General features: G+C 35.9%; 1 protein-coding gene across 2 annotated transcripts in view; it reads right to left on the reverse strand.

Annotated features, from left to right (window-relative positions):
- ctdp1 (CTD (carboxy-terminal domain, RNA polymerase II, polypeptide A) phosphatase, subunit 1) overlaps nucleotides 1–19,084 on the reverse strand; it is a 99,124-nt gene that overhangs the window by 52,487 nt on the left and 27,553 nt on the right. The window contains exon 11 of one of the 2 annotated variants that reach the window (XM_082186124.1): nucleotides 17,056–17,212. The exons of the other annotated variant lie outside the window; for it this stretch is intronic. Within the exon in view, the coding sequence (XP_082042250.1) occupies nucleotides 17,056–17,212 (157 nt within the window). The remainder of the gene's footprint in view (nucleotides 1–17,055; nucleotides 17,213–19,084) is intronic. 2 annotated transcript variants of the gene reach the window in all.

A 19,084-nucleotide genomic window follows, 5' to 3' on the forward strand; every position in this document is an offset into this window, starting at 1 on the left:
GCATTGATAGCTGAAAAATGTAAAGAGCTGAGAGACCGATAAAAAGAGTCTCCAATCTTCTTCCATGTTGCTCAAAATGACAACTTGAGAGGATAATTTCATTCCTGTCTGGAAATCAGGCTTTTCAATTAGAAACAGTAGAGCTTTGGCTTGAGGAGTGATGACGGCATTGATGACAATGGCGACGATAATTACAGAAGCACACAGTGACCTGAGTGACATTGTGCTCTGTTCCACAGAGCTTCCTGACCGATGCTTGAGACATCCTGACATTTACAACACTTTCAGCTACAGTGAAAAGGATATTTTTGTCACTAAAATGAGGTGGAAGATAAGATAAAACGAAAGAATATGCAAATATTTATATGAACATCATAAATATTCATAAAAAAGTGATTAGTTGCTTCATAATAGAGTTGCAAAAAGAAAGAACAAGATTTGAGACTGAGCACCGCTGAACTAACAAAAAGGGAACAGTGAGAGGGATCGCCGTGGCATTTGCGGAGTCCTTTACGTCGTAATGTAATGTGATGTGTGGCCAGTGCTGAAGATCAGATTCACATATGAATCGTGATTCTATCTTCTATCGATTTGCATCAATTCACAAATTTCACAAAGTGTTACACTTCTTCAACTTCGTAATACTAAAAGTTACTGACACGTTAGAGTGTTATTAATCACAAGCCGCGAATAAGGACACGCGGTGACAGACACACAGCATATTTTTTCTATTGTATTTGTCCTATTTTTTTGTAATTTGCTTCTTTGTTCCTATTTAAATATAAAAAATAAAATTAAATTGCCTGCCTTGCTTTATTGTAAAAGCCTGCCAGTCATGCGAGTAATGATTGCAGTCAGCTTAATAATAATGGTTTGACTAAAATGAAAAAAAAATTATAATAATTTCAAGGTTCACATTTAATTCAGTGAAATTTCTCTGTCCAAAACTGTCTACCGCAGTCAAATAGGAAAAGTAACACAAAACAGTAAACTAGAATCACATCTATACGTATATCGAATTGAAAAATCGATTTCAATCGAATTGTGAGGTACTGAAAAATTCCCAACCCTACTGCCAAAGTGAACTAAACCTCACTTACTTTGATAAATAGGGCACAAAGATGCTCTTAATCGACAATTCATTAAGGGAACCCAGTGGCCAAAATGGACACCAAATTAATCAAATGCAAATAAAAATTGTGTAAATCTGCAGTTGGCTAGGAGTAGTTTAAAAAAATGTCACATAGAAATTTGAAAGAAAAAAACAGCTAAATAATCCTATTGTCTTAAAACATTATAAAAACAATGCAAAACACAATTTCATGACTGGTAAGAATAATTGATGGCTGGTAATTTCTTTCACCCACCATAAAACCCTTATCAGACTGGACTTGTACGGTGGAATTTAATCATCAAGAAATACATATTTTCTTCAAAGATGTTAAATGGCTAGTTTACCTAAAAATAAAAAGTCTGTCATCAATTACTCATGCAAACCTAAATGTATTTATTGACACACATACATAGATCATATCAAATATGGTCACTGGCAGCTCAAACATGTTTTCACGATGCGATAACAAACCTCATTGATTCTTGTGCTTCAAGTGCACATGTTTGAGCTCCAGGCTCCCGTTTACCATATTTAATGTGCTCTATTGTATGCGTATTGGTCAATGTTTATATGTAAATAAAAGCCTAAATTAAATCTGCTCATCACTTTTTGAAGTTTTTGTTGCATGGACTCTCAATAAAGGGACAGAAATCTCTCTAATTTCATTTAACATTATCTTCAGTTGTGTTTCGAATATGAATAAGTGTTTTTTGGTTTGGAGCAACATGACGGTGAATAAATGTTGACAATTTTTTTTTTTGGGTGAACTAAGATTTTAAGTCATAATTTTGCACTTAAATATTAGCTTGACCTGAAATGCAGGACAAAAGAACTAAATTCTCTGAAGAAATACATGTTTTTTTGGACCCAGCTTGCTTAATAAAATTAGAGGCACTTGTGGGTGTACAGGGCATCTTTGAACAGCCTGTGATAGAAAAGCCATTAGCTGTAATCAAATTTCAGAATCACTGAACACAAACAGACCTCTATTATCAAATCACTGCTGACTGGACCTTAGTGATAAAACAAGGAAAGAAGCCTTGTCTTCGAAAAACAGCAAATTACATAAAGATATAGTTCTTGGAACTGTTTTTCTGAGAGAAGAAAAGGCAAAGGCTGGCATGAAAGCATTTCACAGCTGATGTAATTTCTAATGTACATATATATGTACATCAGCAGTGGGTGTTTTCTGAGCCAATGGGGTGATAAAGCCTTTTCGATCACACATTTCACTCTCGATGTCAACTGATAATCACAGAATCAATGCCTCCAGGTTTCTTAAAAACATTTGGTGTCAATCTGGATAACAAGTGGGTCTCAGCCTCAGACACCACACTCACGAACTGCCTACGAAGTTCACTGCTTCTCTGATGCACATAACTCAAATTTGCAAACAATTTTCAAAATCACAAGCCCTGATTTGACTGGCTGGCATTATGCAACTTATCTATCAAGGCCACAAAACTTCAGAGCTAAGACAAACTTTGCTTCTCTAATTACAAATAAGCAAGGTTAAAAATTACAGTTGGAGCAAAAGAACGAGACATTTCAGGGCTTGAAGCTTACCTTTTCCCCAAGAAAGGCACATCTAAGTTGACAATTAAGTGAAACATTTTTGCTCAAAGTGCATTAAAAAAATTGTTAAAGTATTACGATGATTTATAGGCCTACTTTAAACTGTATAAACTATAATAAACAGATTATTGTGCTGACACTATTAAAATCAATATACTGAATAATATGTTAAATAATGTTCTTAGTCTTTCCTTCCAGTGATGGAGAGGACCAGAGAGAAGCAACAAGTGTTTACTTTGGATTAAATGCCAGATATAGATTGTTATGTAATCAAAATAACAATAATAATTGGACTTTTAATTATTTAAACGGTTTACTACTGTATTGTCGGCTACTCATTAAAAAAGAAGAGGGAGATAAAATACGCACTCTTACAGCATATTACAATATAAACACCATTAAATAAACATTGTCAACCACCCATATTTGATTTATTTTATTTAATCACAGCCTCAATAATCACATTAGGCCGTAACGCAGATTCCTGTTTTTCCATTCCCAAATTTAAGACCTCTCAAAATGATGTCATCTGTTATACCATATCAAATACTCAAGAGTTATGACCTTAAATTACATAAAACTACATTTTAGACCCACAGAGACTTTTTTATGCGCACATATGCTCCTATTTTACAGTTCGCACACATAATTATACTGGCAAATGCAAGTGAAACGCTTGCACTGTCGAGCCCTGCATTTGACAAGCTCTCCTTCTTCACTTCATACTTACTTTCCTGCCACTTCATGCACTACTGCATCATGCAAATAAGAACTTCCCGTGACAATTACATTCCTCAGCTCCACATCCAAAGTCATTTCAGAGCTTGACTACCGCAACACCCTCCTTACCAGCCTGAATCTACCATACGTTCCCATGAGTGCAGACACAATGATTGTTTTGAATATATAGAAATATCTTTATGTCTCTCAGGTCTCTGCACTGACTAATGGTTTGGATAATATTCACTTTATGACACTGCTCCTGCCATTCCTTCCTCACAGACCTAACAATTGACCCCCATTAGGCACTATAATCAGCCAAGTATCTTTTCACATAAAGGATTCCTGTAGGTTCAGGCTGAGTACCTTCTCCATCGTGAACCTCAAAGGTGGAACTAACAAGATTAAGACCGTTTCTCATCATGTGTTGATACTTATTGCTTTTTCATGTCATAATGTCACTTTGTTATGCAAAAAAACACACAAAATGTGCTATAAATATAATGTAACATTTTAATGGCAATGGCAAAGCAGCCATTACTCCAGTCTTCAGTGTCACATGATCCTTCAGAAAATCTATTTAAAATGCTAATCTGCTGCTCAAGAAACGTTTCTTATTATCAGTGTTGAAAAGCGTTTTATTTCAGGATTATTCAATGAGTAGAAATTAAAACAGCTTTTATTTGAAATAGTAATCTTCTGTAACATTATAAATCACTGTTCATTTTGATTCAATTAATATGTCCTTGATGAATAAAAGAATCCCAAGATTTCTGAAGGATCATGTGACACTGGAGACTGAGTAATGTCTGCTGAAAATTCAGCTGTGCCATCACAGGAATACATTACATTTTAAAATATATTTAAATAGGATACAGTTATTTTAAATTGTAATATTTCACAATATTACTGTTTTTACTGTACTTTTACTTGTCGATCAAATAAATGCAGCCTTGGTGAGCAAAATAATTATTTCAAAAACATTAAAAAATCTTACTGATCATGTTTGAGTCCAATTGAGCTTTCAAAACAGCCTTCAGTTCACACTCATCCTGGATGAATCTGAAAGCATGTGACGTGTATCCATCACATCAAATAAGAACCACTTACTCTCAGTGAATCATAAAAACGGTTACCAAGAAGGCTTTTAAAAAGTTGAAGCAATGTTGCTCTTAAAACTCCTGAGACGAGTATAAATCTGTATCGTCTATTATTTCCACTGGTTTTGTATCATACAATTATCATCAGCTATAATTATGCACTGCTGCCCTATATGGCCCTTTAATGTCACTCTGTAATGCAATACAACCTACTGTTGCAAAAATGGATCGTATTCTTGACAACTTAAGTGCTGCGTGTGAAGTGGCTGGGTTTATGGAATCATTTATATAAAACCATTGCTTAATTATATGAAAGTGAATATATTTTGCAGAAATCATGCATATGGATACAGACCTTTAACACCCAGCATGCATGACTTAAATGACAATGCATTTGTTATTCCAGGTTTGAGGTTCCATGAAAGTCCTTCATTTGCATTTTAAAACATTTGAAAGTGACAAAAAATATATAGTGCAACTCTGATGGCATAATGCAGAAAAGAAATTCTATGATTCCATTTCATTTTTGTCGCTGAGGACAGGCGACACTTAGCTTTGCTAATAATAGCAATCTTTCATTTGGAGCAAGGTGAATTTAACGCCCCTCGGTTTTAACTTTCAGCATTTACTCACTGAAGAGAGTTTTTCCAAAGAAGAGGCAGAGCTGAAGTGGAGATAAAGGGCAGAAGACAGAGAAGATGGTGTTCTAATTTCTCAACTTGTTAGCACTTAGCGTAGTGCTAGCATTGGTGAGGTGGGTCCTAATGAAAGCTGAGGTGTGAAATGTGCAATGAGGCTGATAACACTGTGCTAGAACTGCAATCGAACACACTTCATCACACAAAGAACGGACTCACAATAACAAATATACCAGCTCACTCCTGCTTTCCGAGTAAGGCACGACTTGCATCACAGACACAAACACAATGTGACAAGGTTCACACAGACACACACACACACACACACACACACACACACCAGACTCACGAAAAAAGCAGCAAGAAATGTCTTAGGCGTTGTATTAATCTCAAAGCCACAATTGTCTGAGAGCTCACCAATTCTAATCCGTGGTGTCACAAAAGAGATAAACAACAATATGAGCTAGATTTTTACATTTTCTAAACCAAAAATGTGAGTGGCAGAAACAAAACTCACCACCGCAATACTTGAGATCTGTGGGTGGCTGCCAGGCCATTGTTATGCAGTTGCTAAGATATTCTCAAGGTTGATAGGGTGTTGCTTTATACTATATACACACCCACAGCGTATATTGTATTCGTATATTTGAAAATGTTAAGACGTTAATATTTATATTGTAATTTTCATTTCATAATTTTTATCCCAATAAAATCATTAATACTACTTTATCATTTATAATTAATGGGTAAAAAAAAAACTTTTTTAACTGACTATGACGACTGAAAGGAAAACTTTTTTAACTGACTATGACGACTGAAAGGAAAAAAGCTCACCACTAAACTGCCACTGCTTTTCCACTATCTCTGTTCTCATGCAAGAGACAGTGATTGACCAGTGCAATATGGGATTCTATTGCAAACTGATTTCAACTAACTTTTTTAGCTTATTTTTGAGAAAACCAGACGGCGACGTAAGGTATTGCATGGCTGTGGCAGAATGCCCGACTGGAGCTGGTGTTCAAACTTTCTTTCCATATCTCCTTGTAAACTTTTTTTTTTTTTTTACTTAAAGTCCACAAACATCACCAGGCCTAATGTGCAAAATCCCTTTTCACATGTGGGATGCCTTGGGTAAACTCCACACTAGTTTGGGTAAACTCCATCACAAATGCGCATCGGATCTCATCACGAAGCAGCAGAAACCATGAACACATTTCTAATGCACCCCAACTGCCAATCCTCTGGGTCACAGCACACAACTCAACTGATGCAATCAGACAAGTGTATGCAGCGGTTGTTATTCGGAGAACGACTGCCAATGTGTGGAAGTGTGTATCCGACCGAATCTTTGCCTCCCACTGAGAAAACACCAACAGATCTGATAACACATTGCCCTGAACATATCTCTTCCCCCCACATGGCACAAGGACATTAAGCCATAAAGAAATAACCATTCAAAACTGCAGGCCAATAAATCTTTGAACGTTGAACATCTAATACAGGACTTAACATTTGTAGTTGAGATGTCGTATTCCAGAGTGAGGTCACGCTCCTATCAAACACTATTGCGTTACTGCAAGCTGCTAGACAAGATAGTAAGACGTCTGGATGAGAGTCACGTAGGCCACATGCACATTATGATCTCACAGTCCTAAAATGCTTCGTGGCAAACCAGATTGTGATTTCAGAATGTGGCTCATTGGTGACATTTCAATGCTGGGTTTCATACCAGAGTATAACTGCCAGACAGCCAATTAGGGCTTTTTTTTCTTTCTCATCCAGAGCTTTCAGAACATTTGAGAATGCCAAAAGGCATTTAGGCTGCGGAGCTAATAGAAGCAGACTGACATTTGAAAACACGCGTTTTCTCCCTACCTCAAATTTCTCAGAGCGCAAGCATATGTGCAGCTTTTCCCTTTAATGGTAATGTTTCAGGACCAAACCAACCCGGAGTAGCTGCCATTAACTCAGAATAACACAAGGATGTTGTTTCAAATCTTCAAATTAAATGAATAAATACATATCAAATAAAACAAAATGTTTTTTAGTAGCCCAAACGAAAAGAGCCTACCTAGCACTACCCAAATTCACAGCATTCAGGCTTACATGTACATGCTCATTGTCATTTACTTTGAAAGTGTAATTTTTCAGGACCAACCCAACCTGGAGTAGCTGCTACTAACTCTTTGTTATTAAGAAGATTAATTAGTTTAAAATCTCAACTATAAATAATTATGTAAAAAAAAATAAACAAATAATTACATACAGTATTTAGTGCAAATGTTGATCAATAATATCATAAGAAAAGGGAATCCACTGATTTTAGTCAAAATTTAGACTAGTTGGCAAAATGAACTACAATACTCTGAAGCAGAGTCCAGCGAACAGCTTTGGCATTTAACTGGAAACCTTTTGATCTTAATGTATCCTTTAGATCAGGAGATCCCATGAGACTGCAGTTCACTCAGACCCTGAACTTATGTGAACTTTATGTTCCAGACATGGAAAATGTCACATTAGCACAAACTGCTCCAGGTGTCCTCACGAACAAAATCCTTGGTCAATCTGTCAATCAATTTACCAATAGATTGATGAGATTCTAATACAACAATTATGGCATAAAAATTAACTCTGTTGGATGTTGGACACTCAGTAAGGTGTTTAGTTGCGCATTAAATGATTTGAATGCACAACGTGGAGGCAAAGAACCACCCGACACAAAGCAGAGGATAGTTGCACACTAGTTTCAAATCGTTTAATGCACACTAGTTTAATGCAGCTGTGAGTTTAATTACTTCAAAAACAGCTATGTTACAACCTCCTTGCTGAGTGATATAATGTAGTGATTAAGTAGCAAAGATAATGTTTCTGTGTGCACAGCGCAATCTCTGATCTCTGTGTGTGAGCGACATGTTTGTGTGTGAGCTTCAATGAAAGCAGCACATTAATATAGAACGGTGATTAAACTGACTTGAAACTACCTGTGCATTAAACGGTTTAATTGCACACCTTGCAGCCAATCAGCATCAAGTATTTAGACAGACCATGGTATAAAGATGTTAAATAGAATTTTTCCATACAACCCCTTTCTCTTTTCAATACAACAAAAGGGATAAAAAGTAATAGTTTCATATACTTCGTCCATATGACTTGTGTGCTATTTTTGAAGTTATACGATAGCTTTGACAAATATACTAAACTATATTTTTATAATGCTTTTTGGACGTTTTGGAGGAAACTACTACAAGTGGGCTATATGCTGGTGAAAAAGAGCAGTGTAAAATTTGGTAACACTTTATTTAAGGTGACGTAGTTACAAGTTACTATAATGTACTTACTATAGTAATAACAGTAAATTATGCATAACTACAAGTAACTAACCCTAAACCAAACCCTAACCGTAACTCGAGAGTAAGTACATGTAGTTAATTAATATTACTCAGTACTTATGTGAGTAAGTTAGTTTAATCAAAAATAATCTTGTGTTACATGGTCAAAACAGTTTGGGTAGGTAAATAATGACAGAATATACATTTTTGGGGTGAACTACAACTTTAGTAAAAGGTGCAAAAAGGACATACATTTTTTTTATGTTTACTGAAACTGAACATGAATAATTAGCAAACTGCTTAGCGTTGTGTGTGGATACTTCTTAGCACAAACATTTATTGTGTGCAAAACCCACACTTCCCAACAAGTGAAATCACTGTTGACCTCCAACATCTGATATGGAGGTAACAATTAACATAATTAACCTTGCAGGACTCTCCGCTTGAGTGGAAGCCACCGCTGTTTCAAGTCAAGACTATGAAAGAGAGTGAAAACAGACTGAGGAGGACGCCCAATTAGGGCTGGGTTGACAATGAGCATGTTTACATGCACACCAGTACGCTGACAACTCACAAAAATCATCTTGAAATAACCAGTTGTCTGGGCAAACCAATAACCCGACAAGGCAAGTAAACCACGTTTACAAGGTTTTAATAAATCAGGTTATTTCCTGGTAGCAACGTAAAAACCTAATAATATGCATATCTGAATCAGAGTATTTCATTTATTATGTTTGTTGTGATGTTAAATAAAGCATTAAAAACAGAAGAAGAGTATTGCAACATGTCAGTGGGAAACTTACAGATGCAGCATTTTGACTGTAGCCTACACCACCTTCTGCTACACGTGATGAGCACTTTTATATTTTTTTGCGATATATTTCCTATTCTCTTCCCAAAAGCATCGATGGCCAACTATGATTGCAATTTCCATTGAACGCACCCCTGTCTGGATGCACTTAAATCCACAGTAAGGATGAGTTCCTGTCACATATCACACACATGCACACTCCATTAAGCCAACAGAAAGAATGTTAATGTGTTTACATGCTGGGCGAAATCGGCGTATGGGGCAAAATCTAGCTGTGGCGATCGGTTTATGCGTAAGCCGTTTATGACCTTACTCCGATAAAGGAAAACGGGTTGACGCGTTTACATGATCACGTGCATTGTCGGCTTATTACGCATAATCGGGTTAAGAACGTGCATGTAAATTAACTCATTATTTATTTCTTCACTTTAATCAAGTCTCATTTTGATATATAAACCGATATTGATTATTAAATTCTAAGAATCTTCTATAAAGAATCTTTTAGTCTGCTGTTTTCAGTTGAGTGAATCAAACTTCACTAAACATTATTTATAGCACGCCTCCCATCCAATAAATCACAATAATCTTTGGGATTTGTTACTTTTTATATTAAAGTCTTCGCTTTCAAATTCTGTCAATTTTATTACAAAATTCAAACATTAAATGTCATTTAGACACTCTTTAATCTGGCATGACAGATCACTCTCGTACTTCAGTTCAAGCGGCACATGAACTGACCAACTCTTCCTCCTTTACTGCTTATAGTATGAAATAAACACGAATGAACATCAGAAGGTATGTCGAAAGATACAGTACAACTTACTAAAATGCATCATTTGCAGTGTTTTAACCACAGAAAGATGTCAATAAAACTGCTTGTAAATGTCACATAATGCATAGCTAAATACAGTATATGCACTATATTACATATTCATTATGTTTTTACTTAATCTGTTTTTCAATATTTAATGCACATTTGAATAAATATGGCAAAAACAAGTTATGACAGTCACTGTTTAAATGTTTATTTTAAAAAAACTAATTGGAGTATAAGCAATTATATAAATAAAAAGTTATGGTTTCACTTTATTTTGATGGTTCCTTAAACACATTCTGTTGACTACAAGTAACGTTGCACCAACATGTCTACTAACTCTCATTAGAGTGTTAGTAGAGTATTAGTAGACTGGTAGGGTTAGAATAAGTTGATATGTAGTTGCAAAGTAGAATGTCTGTTGGAGGACCATCACAATAAAGAGTTAGCAGATATTAAGCAGACAGTCTACTAATACTCTATTGAGAGTTAGTTGACGTGTACTTATTGTTAACAGAATGTTCAAAAGGTACCATCAAAATAAAGTGTTACCAAACTTAATATTATTATTTTTAAAAATTAAGCTTTATGTGCAATTTAAATGTGTGTATACAAATCACTTTAATATTAAAGCAATGTACCAACTGACAGGGTTCCCTGTATAGTTTATAGCATTAGTTTGTCAATACCCAGCCCTAGCCGCAATTAACAAACCATTCAAACCTTCTCAGAGTGATCAATTAACATTTGCTTTCATTCAGGTCAACATGCTCATCACTTAATTCACAAGGTCCTCCCAGAGCCTATAATTACTTAGTTTGTGTGACGAAAAGCTGTTTTGCAGTGTATGAAAGGAGAACATTAGTGCTACCAATGTCCACGCCAGAACCCCAGCCATTCAACAAGTTAATTCCTACTTCCTCCAAGCAGCCATGAATTAAAAAAAAGTACATATGAAAGGATCCCTTTAAAATATGACACTTGAAATAGCAATTTTCGTTCAATCAAACTCAGCTTTGTCATATATTATAAGCCTGCTACAGCTCTCTCCACGTGCTAAATTTAGAAACGATTCTATTTCCATTCAGCAGGTTTAATGAACAAAGGACAAACCCCCTAGATATCCCAATTCACAAAGTCCCAGAATAATAACGCTGTGGTTTCCTGCACCTCAGTTGGGATGTTATATTTAGTGAGTAAGGGGGCATTCAACAAAACCCCTGTTATGCTGGTAGAACAATGGGGCACAAATTGAGCAGTGGCAAATTGTACCCATAAGTGACAAAGGGAGAGAAAATGAGCTTAGGAATGGATCCAAAACAGGTTTTTACAATAGTCTGACTGCAGTCTCCCTCTGAAAGTGCACAATGTGAATGACATTTTATAGGATTTCCATTTTGGGATATTTACGGCCTAAATAAAGTCCTTAAATAGAAGGTTGCTATAAAGCTGGAGGTTGTTAAAGCTTGAGGTTCCCAGTCATCTAAATATTAGATGCCACATCTGTCACCATTGATACTTCTGGTAAATAGATAAATCCCACATCATCATGAAACATGACCTTTTAAAAGTTCAACATGCATTATTTCCATACAAAGCCACTGCGCATTTTAGTAACATATAATCCACACTACCGGTCATAAGTTTGGGGTTGGTAAGATTTTTGAATTCATGTTTTTGAATAAAGTCCCATATCCTCACCAAGGCTGCATTTATTTTATCAAAATATAATAAAAACATTAATATTGTGAAATATTATTACAATTTAAAATTACTGTTTGCTAAATGATTATATTGTAAAACATAATTTACGTTTTACAATTTACAGCCATTACTCCAGTGTCACGTGATGCTTTCGAAATTATTCTAATATGTTGATTTGCTGCTCAAGAAAACATTTCTTATTATTATCAATGTTGAGGAATACATTTCAAAAGAAAATCATCTTTTTGAAATAGAAATTATAACAGAATATAAATTAAACCAAATTTGCTGTCACTTTTGATCACTTTTAATCTTCTGTTTAAAAAAATAATAATCGTACTGACCCCAAACTTTTGAACGGTAGCATATTAACGTATTATTTTTCAAATAGGCTAAATCTAAAATTTGACAACATAAGGGTCATATCAATGGCACAAGCTAATATGTGCTCAACGTGAAGCTGTCAACGTGTCATGATTTCAATTGTGAAATGAAAGCTTTTAATTTCCTTTTAAAGAACAAATGAACTTTATCTTGTGATGCTGTCAAGCTCTTAGGTTAAACTTTGTTTATGTCTGACATATTTGTTCTGATATGAAGCACTGCAGACTGCATGTGCCCTTCAGAGGCGTTGAGAGGTGTTTATACTTTATCCGTTCACCCTGGCATGACTCTCAGAAGTGACAAGCAGCAGTGTGAAGAAAATATAAGCTGAACCAGCAAGATGCAGCAGTGAAAAGTAGTTTGCCAAACTTAACCCTACCAAAGTATTATATTACTTGTTTAAAGGGAAGTTTACAGGTCCCATACAGGCATCCCTAAAGCTTAATTGACAAAGCATGACAATGTTCAGGTCATTGGTTTGACTCTGAGAAAACACATGTTAGTATGTCATCAGTTGTCATTAGTCATTGTAAAATAATAATGTAACAAATGCAAAAAAAAATAATAATAACTTACAATAATAATTATACACTACTGTTCAAAAGAGTGGGGTCAGTAAGATTTTTCATGTTTTTGAAAGAAGTATCTTATGCTCACCAAGGCTGCATTTATTTGATCTAAAATACACAGAGTAATATTGTTAAATATTACGACTATTTAAAATTGAACTGTCTTCTATTTGAATATTTTTAAATGAAATCAAATTCAATTCAAATTTAAAGCTGAATTTTCAGAATCATTACTCTAGTCTTCAGTGTCACATGATCCTTTAGAAATCATTCTAATGATTTGCTGCTCAAAACTTTCTTATTATTATACATTTTAAAAACAATTGTGCTGCTTCATATTCTTGTGGAAACTGAGCTACATTTCTTTCAGAATTTCATGACTAGACATATCATTTTTTTGTAACAAATCTAAATGCCTTTAATGTCACTTCAATCAATTCAATTCAAAGAAGTTGTCAAGAACAACTGAGCAATGGGACATTTCTAAATGTCCCTATCAATGATCAAATCCCTTCACCTGTGTAGAAGTCACTGCTGAGTTAAATGGTAAGACGTGGCTTCGCTTCAGCTGTGTGTGTGAGCATGAAGGTGAACAGAAAAAAAAATGAAGCTATCTGACCCTGTGAAGCACAACACCGCTGTTATGAACAGTGTCAGCAATGACAGATTTTTGACATGGACTGCTGAGATGTTATAACTGCTAAGCGGAGAACTGAGACAGGGCCGACAAATGAGAAAGAAGTCAAAGAAGCTCTGAAGCGATGTTTCTAGGTCACTGATTTTAAGAGGGAGCCATGAGGCACATCTTCCTCTTTCACACTTCAGAGAAAAAAAAGTGGAAGACAAGACAAATGTAAAAGGAAAAAGCTGAAGGGGAAAAAAAACTCATTCCATTTAAAGCCTGACGCAGCACTTTGAGCTATGAAAGTGTAGCTTATGGCAACAGAATTGGGATAAAATAAATAATACATGCAGGGCTAATAATTTCACGCACAGTTTTTTTTTTTTTTATCACACACCCATGACCAATTTTTAAAGAAATCATTAAATTAAATCATTAATAAAGCAGAGCCAGCCTGCAGGAAGATGACCTTAAATGAAAAGCAGGGTCAGAAGAGGAAGGCTGGGTGGAGATGTGCTCATAATACATAAGCAAAGCAATATAAGTGCAAAGATTCATATAACACAGCAATAACACTGATCCAGTATGCTGGCAGGAAGATAGTGCCCAGTTCTCCTATTGTGCTATATGTCGGTGTATGCTCATGAAATTGATTAATCTGTTCCTCCATCCAAAAACCACATATAAAAAATTAAATAAATAAAAAACTCCTCCATGTTGTTCCAGGGAAAGGTACACCAATAAATATGTGTTTATCAAGGAATAATGTCTTCCAATTTCACTCACTAATTTAAAAAAGCAAACAAAAAAACATTTGCTTACGTGAGCTTTACATTAGCTTTAAGGAGTAAGCTTTAGTATTCCATTCTTAACATCTAATGAACTTTCTATTTAGCAAATGCATCTTTATTTGGCAGGAACTTCATTTTAATTTTCCTTTTTAAAATTCTTAGCAATTCAATTTGCGCTTTGCTATGATCACAGTAATTTGCTTCTTACATGTCCTCTTCAAACAGTCTTGGTATTAATATTCAGCAGCTTCTGATCTCAGAGGGTGATTAACATTGGCTCACCGTCAGGGAATGTCTTTGGGATATTTGTTCAGGATTTTTAATTAGCTTTTATGAATCTTAAAAGCTTTGTGTGGGGGGAGGAATTTAACTGTGGCTGTCATGATTTAAACATGTAACGCCACAGTAAACAATTCGGTACATGAACTATCAACACAAATGTCAAGCAGGACAACAGAACAGCAATGAAACAAAAGAATAATGTCTTTATGGCTATATATATATATACTGCCCGGCCAAAAACAAAAAGCCGCTGTTTGGATTTAGGCAAATGGTTAAGAGGCAAATAGGCAGATGCTATGATTGGATCATTATGTTTCTAGCATGTTATGTTTGTCAACAGTTTGATTGTAGATTGTACATGTACCTAATTGATTGATGAGTGTGTAGCTTTTCATTTCTTAAACAACAACACATCATGGCCATATTCCAGAAGGACAGTGCCAAGATGCATAAGGCTCAAATTGTGAAAGAATGGTTGGGAGGGAGCATGAAGATTCATTTTCACACATGAATTGGCACCTCTGATGCACCTCTTGATGGAAATTAACATCACAACATTTATTTCCTTTAAGAGGTGCATACATTTTTGATCTTGACAATGCAAGAGTCAAGCACTCAGTAAAGTCAACTCCAGTACATCCCAAAGACTTTTAATGAATTTAAGTCTGGACTTCAGGTCTGGATTTGCCAAATTAATGTGTGAAAATGATTCTATTTTTGGCTGTGGCTCCTAGTAACATCTGTACTTGCATGTGTGCAATTTATTTCTTTGCATTGTGTTTGTAAAGTAAAAACATATGTAAAAATTCCAACTTTATGTTCCAACTTTACCATATTTTGGGGACAAATCTGTACCCAGAAGTAGTGTTGTCAAAAATATCGATATTTCGATAAATATCGATACTGAAATATCTGAACGGTACCAATACTAATTTCCTGAAGTATCGATACTAGCCGAGCTGTCACTTTCACTTCTCTCCAAAGGCGCGTTGACAAACACCACACGCGCACTCGTCTCATTCGCTCTGGTTAAATAGCAAAAGTGAAGTGAATGGGGTCGATCACACTTGATGCGTTTTTTGCAGTGAGAGGCGCCTATTTTCAATTGGTTTCCAGCGAGCGTTCTACGTGCTGTTTATGCGCCTGCTGCGCCTCGCGGGCCTTCCGTTTTAATGATGAAAGCTAGTTGCTTGAACGCCCGGAGAGTGCGATGATGGAGGATAAACTTGTGGTGCTCTCGCGGGTTACCAGGAGCTTATAACGACTTCACGAACCGTAACTACCACAATGTTAACAGAAAGTAAATAAAGTTAATAAAAGGCTGATTTGACGTTTACTTGACTGACAGGACAGCTGTTTCAGTGGTTGCCGAGCAACATAACAAACGCAGCGCACTGCTCGTTCTGTGTGATGAGTGCTGTGTGCCTCACGTTTTCGAACCTGAAAAACGCGTTAGTGTGATCGGGGCCTAATATAGCTAAGCACCTGAAAGACCGACACCGGGATCTATATAAATAATTTCGAGAGGTTGGTAACTCTTCTCATTTTAACATTTCTGAAACATTAACCAAGATGGCCTAGTATTGTTGTTGATATGAGTTGTCTCGTTTTTTCACCGTAATTCTTAAAGTTAATATAATCTGACTGAGAAATCTTAGACAAGTAACGTTAAATATTTTAACTGTGGTCAAATGTAAATTAACTTGTGCTTATTTAACTTTATTCAAAAATTTGTATTTAATTCTGCAATTTGCCTTCATATCTTATCATCAATTTGATTACACAGATACTAATTAAACTAAACGGAGCTATTGAATGACATCTTTGAATTCAATAATGAAATGCCTTTAACTGAAAATGTTATGTTTTATCTTATTATTATACATTACTGACACTATATCCTCCAATTTGATACTGTTAAGTGCTTTGACACAATCTGTATTGTTAAAAGCACTAATAGTATTGTTATCGTGTATAATGCACACACGTTTGTGTTTAAATCTGTTCATCAAATAACGTTAATGTATTAACCAGCATTAATGCTTTTGAACAAGTGCACTACTTCAGGACATTTTTGTTCATGTAAAATATCCTTCATTGTCATGTTCTAGACTTGTTATATTTAGCTTTAAATAATAATAAAAAAAAAACTTAATATTGTGGCAGTTTTTTTCTCCGTGGTATCGAAAATGGTATCGAATATCGATATTTTTCAAGGTATCGTATCAAAGTTAGAAATTCTAGTATCGTGACAACACTACCCAGAAGTGAGCTAAATCTAACAAAACCTCCATTTGGAGATATTTAAAATTGTAAACATGCAGAACGTTTTCTGTTAGGGTAACTATATAAATTATTATCGGTCAATAACGATCGGTGGCTGATCAATCGGAGCACCCTTAGACAAAACATTCTGTCAACAGTGCAAGTTATCGTAAACCACACGTGTGCTCGCACATAAAATAGAGTATACTTTGAACAAAGTATACTTTGGGCTTTAGGGTTAGAGTGTGGGTTATGGTATAGTAGTTATAACTAGCTATTTATAAAAACAATTGAAGTTTTTTTAGATAGCTAAGAAAACGTGTGTTGGGTGTTTGACCTCTTTGTCCATGCTGTCCAGATCTTCTTTGCAGAGTGTGTAGAGTGGCATGGATTCAGACATGCTGGGCTGTCGTTTCCTGCGTGAAGGTCCAGGCTGCTCGTCGTCAGCACTCGATCCTGCAGCATCGTCCCGCTGCTGAGACCCCTGAGCTAACCTGAACAAACACATCAACAATCAATCGCTCAACATTCATACTCCAGATCAGCAGCTGGTGAAGCAAGTAACAGTGTAATCAGTCACTGGGTCAAATATGTTTCTCAAGCACTACTGGCTGAGTTTGCTCTGACAGAACAGCAGCTCTCTCAGTCTGAGCAACACTTAAATAACCAATCAAACATACACACAGCACAAGCCTGTCCACAGCACACAGCAAACATTCAATCACATCTCCACTTCTGTCAGAGGAGCCACAACATGATAATTATGATAACTCAGCACAGGGAGAGAGAACGTCATTACACATGCTCCTGCTGTGCAGTCTGTTTAAACCAGTGGTCACTCACCACCCTTTTCAAGCCCAAGATCCCTTACTTCGGCCTTGATAACAGGCAAGATCTATCTATTAGGGAAGTCAATTTACATAAATTCCCATATTTGATCATTGTAAAGGTGCTGTATGTAAGTTTTTGACTGTACTAAAGCATAAAAATACAATCATTTGCAGATATTTAGGAAACATGCTGAGTTCACATACTCGTTTCTCTGAAAAACAATGTGCAATACCACAAGCACATTGCCAGTTCACCCAATAATATTTCACCACCACAGGTTGCCAGGTGGCGGAAAACACAGCATACTGCAGCCATGGAAGCCAGCGAACAAGAGATGGGTCAGAGATCGCAGATTCTACCCGACCTAAAAAGCCTCCGCACCCATCTAAAAATCTCTATGAACGGGAGCATATTAAAATGTGATATCAACTCATCATAAATCAATACATCAACTTGCAGTAAGTCTCCTTGCATTCAATTGCGCTCGTTCCTGTTGTGTGTCCTGGCAACCTTAACCTCTTAAATCCGAAGCGGGGGGCGCTACTAAATTATCACGTTACTTAACAACCACTAGCTTAATCAACACAAAATAGATGTTGTTTTAAAAGCTTAGCTATACAGTGAATATAGAGAATGTGACCACCACTTAACAAGTGCTTTAAATTTACTGACTTATTAGAAGTGCTCTATTTTAATAGAGTATAAAAAACTGCTTTACATGAAAATCTGTAAAATCATAGTACATAACAGAAGACTTGTGTCATATATCGTTGAAAAGGTGTCAGCTAGCAGAATACAAGCATATTTGTTTCAGTAACATCGTGTTCCAAATTATTATGCAAGTGACTTATCAGTAGGATTTCAGTACAATAAACATTCGAATATTTTAAAGAAAGTGTTTGTTTTATTTCTCACATCTTTTTAGATAACTGGTATCAATCTCAGACAGGTTTGTTAAATAGTTTGCCAGGTCTTCTTAGGTAAATGGGAAACCTACTTAAAGAGGTTGTTCCACATCATTAAGCAAATCACAGATCTAATGCATTATGGGGAGCAGGAAAGATCTTTCTGAAGATGAAAAACAAGATTTAGCGCACAAACAAATTAATAGTTTAAAAAGGGAAACTATAAAAAAGCCACTGTTGAGCAGGTAACAGGTATTTGCTTCTGCTGGTGTCTCTGGAGTTTCAAGAACCTCTCTAAGAGTTTTCAGCCACCCCTAGCCAAAGCTCACTATAAGAAACATTTACAGTACAAACATTTTTGTTTGTAACATTAGTATACCATAGTAAATCACATATATTTAGAGCAGTTGGTCTCGAGCGATCCCAAACACAACATAAATCTATGTAGCCTATAAGCTATAAGACTTTCGGGATCCGATCGTGTCGAGATCATGACGCAGTGTTTTCCAACACCATTTGAAAGTTCAACCAATGGAAACTGGATCTCGGGTATGGCGGCCTGGTATAGTGGGTAAGGACAATGTATAGAGACCAATTGGACACCGTTTTACAGCTGGAACTTGGATTGGT

The sequence above is a fragment of the Leuciscus leuciscus genome, assembly GCF_965113295.1.
Source record: "Leuciscus leuciscus genome assembly, chromosome: 12".
Lineage (NCBI taxonomy): Eukaryota > Metazoa > Chordata > Actinopteri > Cypriniformes > Leuciscidae > Leuciscus > Leuciscus leuciscus.